Source organism: Pinus tabuliformis, chromosome 9, assembly GCF_031772625.1.
Source record: "Pinus tabuliformis cultivar Carrire ecotype Pingquan chromosome 9, CPIR1, whole genome shotgun sequence".
In the NCBI taxonomy this organism is placed as follows: domain Eukaryota; kingdom Viridiplantae; phylum Streptophyta; class Pinopsida; order Pinales; family Pinaceae; genus Pinus; species Pinus tabuliformis.
In genome coordinates, this window is record NC_142307.1 from 1226123467 (window position 1) to 1226129232 (window position 5766).

General features: G+C 37.2%; 1 protein-coding gene across 1 annotated transcript; it reads left to right on the forward strand.

The window, feature by feature from the left end:
- The first annotated feature begins 2545 nt into the window (after positions 1-2545).
- On the forward strand, positions 2546-5278 carry LOC149152956 (protein kinase STUNTED-like). Its single transcript, XM_089443647.1, has 7 exons — positions 2546-3310; positions 3439-3687; positions 3859-4019; positions 4172-4248; positions 4340-4487; positions 4590-4739; positions 4946-5278. The coding sequence occupies exons 1-7, from the start codon at positions 3088-3090 to the stop codon at positions 5216-5218; spliced, it is 1281 nt and encodes a 426-aa protein (XP_089299773.1). The 5' UTR covers positions 2546-3087; the 3' UTR covers positions 5219-5278.
- The last annotated feature ends 488 nt before the right edge of the window (positions 5279-5766 follow it).

Genomic DNA, 5766 nt, shown 5'->3' on the forward strand with positions numbered 1-5766 from the left:
TGCTGTTCCAAACATCATTTTATTTGCTTTACTGAATGGTCTGATTTATATTCCAACCTTTCTTTTTCACTACATGCTCCTTTTTCCAACCAAGATCATGTTACTCCACAGCGTTTAGTCGATGCAAATCATATATATATGGCATTTATTTCATGTATATTGGCAGTTGAACTTTTTCCAATATTTCTACGACAGTTATTATTGCTGATCAGATCTTGATTTAGGCCTACGCGTATCAGATCTTGCTGATCAGATCTTGTATACATTTAAAAAAAAATACAAACTAGTTACCTACTAGTTCCTTAACCTCTGAGGTCTCAATATCTCAGTTCTTCCTAGCTTTATGAAAAATTGGAGATACCGTATGGCCTCAATGGTGTTTGTAATCAAAATCTGGATTGAACACAGTGTCTGTATAGACTGTTGTATAGACTGTAGTCTAATTATGTATAGACTGTTGGTCTTAAGAGCATGCGATCATTGATCAAGCCATCATGACCCATGGCAGCTTTGAAAGGATAAAAGGAAGACGTGTTGAAGCCAATGCTGCCATTGGAGTTTGATTCTTGAATATCATGGAGATTAAGAAGAATTATGTTCCATGCTCAAGGTTAATTACATTAACGTTTTATGTGCTTACTCTACAAATGAATTTGAACAAGTTTTTCATGGAAACCTTTCGAAAAGAGACAAAAGACCTTGCATTATAGTTTATTGGTGGATTCCTATATTTTCTTGGTTGTTGTTACATGTTGACTATTGGAAGATCTGTTTATATTACTGAGAATCTTTCACCTGAAAATGGAGCAGTAAAGGACATATTAACTATTATATGCTTTTGATTTTTCTGCCTTTGAGAACCTTGTGAGTTGTATGTCATTGAAGGGTGACTTGGTTTGAATAGTTAGCTTTGGAGAGCAGTTAGAGGAAGAAATAACTCAAACCCAAACTCAACAATGGAATTTTTATCAATGTGTCCATTCCAATAGATTATTATTCTAAACCTGGATGATGTGGCAACAATAATTATATATTTTTTGGAATGTACCTCAGTGAATGATCACCTTTTGTAATATTTTAAGTGCCGCTACATAGAGATGTTATTTCTATGCTTAATTAATTGCATTGATGTGCCATAGAGCAATGCAATGCATCTAGATACTTGAAGTCTTGGAATTGCAGAGCAGCATTTGCTTGATTCCTTGGTAGCTGTTTGAAGATCCTAACCAAACTGATGTTTCTTTCAGAATTGTGGTTCTTTGTCATAGTAGTATAGTACGCTATTCCTGAGATTACCTTTGGTTCTGTTCTGAGATCTGTAGAGAATTGTTGAGCAAGGGGGAGGATAGCTTCATCTTAAAGCATCCCTCTACCCAACGTTAAGCTTGATGGGAAGAATTATCCTATCTTCAAGTGAAGGGTGCTAAACATATAATTGAAGAATTGATTGTTAAGACTTGTGGAGGGTAAGAAGACAAATTGCACTGTTGCTAAAGAATTAGTAAAGCTATAAGACAAATTGCACTGTTATATAGAGTGTCTATACAACAGTCTATATATTACAACTAAGTACAATGAGTCTCTCTTTGTGGTTAATTGTACTATACCTTGGGTGCCAACATTCATAATTCTTATTGTTGAACCAAGCTCTCCAGTTGCAGCAATAAGCTCGACACCTTTGTCTTATTGATTGCATTCTTTGAACAATGTTACTCAAGCCAATCCTTAAACCTTGGATTGATCAACCGATCTCTAAAGAACGTTGCATCATGATGTTGTTCATCCCCTTTTCTACAATTTCTCTCTTATAGATGCATTCTTTGATTGTTCAAGGCCTCCTCCTTAATGACATTTGAGGGATAATTTTGCCTCCTTCCTTGTCTTAACATAAACTTGGTTTTGTTATCCATCTTTCACATGGCTGCTAGGATCCATGGTCACTTCTGAAAATTGCTTGCAAGGTTATCTTGGCTTCATTATGCATTGTTTTTTCCTTTTGGAAACTCATCCTTCCTTGAGGATTGTCTAGCATCTACTACCTCAATTTGGATTTCTTGGATCAATTTAGTGCTCTTGTTCTCCTTTTGGACCAGTTGTCCATTCTCCTCACATGCAAAGCATGCATTCACATAAAATTCACCAATTTTAAAAATAAAAGGTTACCTGGCCTCTTCTGATGCCTCCAACATCAAATTTTGTCTTCCTTCCATGCTTTAGGAAGGTACTCCTTCTCTTTCTTCTATTCTTATGACAACTATGAATGATTGTCCCTCTTGAAAATCCTTATCATCTGCATCTATACACATAGCATCAGTATCATAATCACCAAGCTCTTTAGCCCCATATGGTATATATGTTACGAGCACTTCTAGCTAACCTCCCATGAGACTTTCATTTATTGTCTCATCGACATCCTCTTTGTGTAGCTCCCTCTACTGTTATGATGTTTTTTCCACCATATCTTCTATCAACAAATCCATATGTTGATTTGAACTCTTTATGCAGTCCATGAGACTCTCTGATAGTCTCTCTTCAACATCTTCCTCATCATCAAGGACTATTCCCTGCTCTGGTTCAAAATAGTGAACTAATTCAACTTTAGGCTCAACAGGTGCTTCATCTTCCTCCCTAGCTTTCTAGCTTTAGGGGTCTTCCTCTTAAAATCTTTTTTCTGACAAGTAATTTGGCCTTCTTCCTTAGGTCCCATCTCTACCTTTGGTATTCTCTTTCAAGCCTCATTTTGACTATGTTGAATCTCTCCTTCAACTCATAAATCTCCTTTTCAATTTCTTCTTTACTCATGCCATTTTCCTTGGCATGCTTCTCCCTTTTGTTATGGCATCCATGAGAACTGGTTAGTAGTGGGTAGTTCTTAACCAAAAGGTTCCCAAAAGGGCGACTTCGGGACTGATTACAGAGAAAGGAGAATCAGTACCTGGATGGCCCCTCTTACGTGGAGCCGATTCACTGACCAAGCTTCCTACTCCACAGTCTACATCAAAACAAACATCTGTAGTTGAATGGGCACTACAGTTGCCAAATAGGCTTACACAGGCAACTGGAGAGCTTCATTTGAAAGGACAGATTATGCAGAAGGTTTGCAACTATGAACATGAAGCTCGGTCTTCAAATGAGGTAGCACCAATTGAAGCATGCTCTAAAGAAGAAGGGTTTCCTTGCAGTCAGCAGAATGATTCTGATCGAGAAGAAAATTGTTTGGCAAGGAGATTAGAGTTCCTTTGTCTAAGTAAAACCTGCAGGCATTTTACATATCAGGAGTTGCAATCTGCTACTTCTGGTTTTTCAACAGGTTGCATTTGTAGTTTTCCTCATGGATTTTTTCATTTCTGTGCTTCTGTTTTGAATGGGAAATTTCCCTTGAAATGTATATTAACCTTGTGAACTCAATTCAATTATGTAACATCCTTATTCTTGCAGGGAATTTTATAGGAAGAGGAGGCTGCAGTAAGGTGTACAGAGGATTTCTTCCTGATGGACAATCGGTGGCAGTGAAAATCTTGAATTCATCATCCAAAACAGAGCAAGAGCTTCTTTCTGAAGTTGAGATTCTTACTCTATTGAAGCACAACCATGTCATTACACTTATCGGTTACTGTGCAGAAGGCCTTAACCGCCTTCTGGTGTATAATTTTGTATCCAGAGGAAACCTTGAAGAGAATCTCCATGGTATATACTCAATAGTATTGCATTTTAAGAATCATGAAATCGTGTAGAAATATTAAGCAGTAGTACGTTTTAAGCATCATAGTGTTATGTATTGTATGGCAGGGTCTTTCATTTTCTCTTTTCTGAGATTTGATTATAGTCCTAGCTATTGACTATGTATATATTTTTCAGGAGGAGAGGAAAAGCCAATACTTCCTTGGAAAGTGCGATTAAAAGTGGTTGTAGGAGTTGCTGAAGCATTAGATTACTTGCATAATGTCTTTTCTCAATCTGTCATTCATGGAGATGTAAAGTCTTCCAATATCTTGCTTTCTGAAGAGTTTGAACCACACGTATAAATCTTTTTACTGCAAGAAGAATCAAGACTAAATTGCACAATTCAGTATTTGAATAGATCTTAGTGATCTAGACTTGTAAACTGAAACTTGGAATTCTGCACTAATGAAAAATTTCAACAGAATTAATGTGCGTGTTATTATAATAGTTGTCAGATTTTGGGCTAGCAAGGTGGGCACCAACATCTTCATATATCACTTGCAGCGATGTTTTAGGAACATTTGGGTATGTAAGCATCTTCCCAGTTTCGATTGGCCATTTTCAGATTAAAGCTATCCAATTTGTAAATTCACTAATTGTGATTGTAGTTTGACAGGTATCTTGCTCCAGAATACTTTGTTTATGGAAAGGTTAATGAGAAGACGGATGTGTATGCATTTGGTGTGGTCCTTCTTGAGCTAATAACTGGAAGGAAGCCAATTGATACAGCAAGTCCCAAGGGTCAAGAAAGCCTGATTATGTGGGTAAGTCCTGGTTTTTACAGTTGACTCTCTTCTTCATGTTTATTTATATTGATTATCCTTATTAGGGGCTCATGTTTAACCTTCTGTAAATGTTGAAACCAGGCAAGACCACTCTTACAGGATGGGAATATGGAAAGTCTTGCTGACAAATGTTTGCAAAATGTTTATGATACAAATGAAATGCATAGAATGATGCTTGCTGCTACGCTTTGTCTAAGGGAAACATCTCATTACCGTCCTTGCATGAGCCGAGTAATTTATCTTCCTCTATTCATTTCTATATGCTTCAGGGGCTTGTTTTTACTACCTCGTGTGTTTTTTGAGGCTATTCTTTACCTGCAAAAATTACTTTAGGGTGCAATTTCTCTTACATTTTCTTTTAGCTATAAAACACTCTATGTTAACCACATCTGTTCATCTCTGCTTACTCTTTAATACCAAGATATGATTAATGGCAGATTTTAAAACTACTACAAGGAGAAGATGAGAGGACTGACTGGGCGTGGTGCCAGAATACAATGATCAAGGATATGGATACTTCAGATGAGGATGACATTGTAGAAAATCAGGGGGGGCATGATATACAAACCCATCTCACCCTTGCCATGCTTGGGTTGGATGATGATACGGTATCACTTAGTAGCACAGATCATAGTGTGGGCATTTTGCCAACAAACAATTCTTTGGAAGATTACGGACTGCGCCGATGTAGCAATTCATCAAGCTTTTAATTCAAGATTAAAAGAAGTGAGTTTTGTTGCCAGCAATACATTTGTTTATGGTTTTTTTATAAGTTTCCCATGGCCACAGTGGTTTCATATTCTTATATGGCCAAGAATGTGATGTATTATGCTAGACCTCAAAGAATAGCTAAGGATTGTATGAAAACTAGGGGATTGAACAATAACATTGACTTCGTTAAAGCATTCCTTGAAGTTAGAAGCAAGCTCATGGGCGGAAAGGAAGATCAAGATGTCAGTACTCCATTATCTTGGCTGCAGATCTGAGCAATGTTTGACTAGTTGGCATCTTTTGTTCACATGCTGATTTTTTCAGTGTCGTGTCCACATTTCTACTTTTTACTGTCAATCTCATGTAAATAGTGAAAATGGATCTACGGTGTTCATTACACTGCTCTGGGTAGACAAGTACCAAGAAGAGTAACTTTTTGGTAATGCTACTATATTGTCAATTCAGAAGTGGTGGAGAGAACCGTAGAAAGAACTACCCACTACTAACCAGTTCTCATGGATGCCAGGTTGATTGATCAAATGGATCA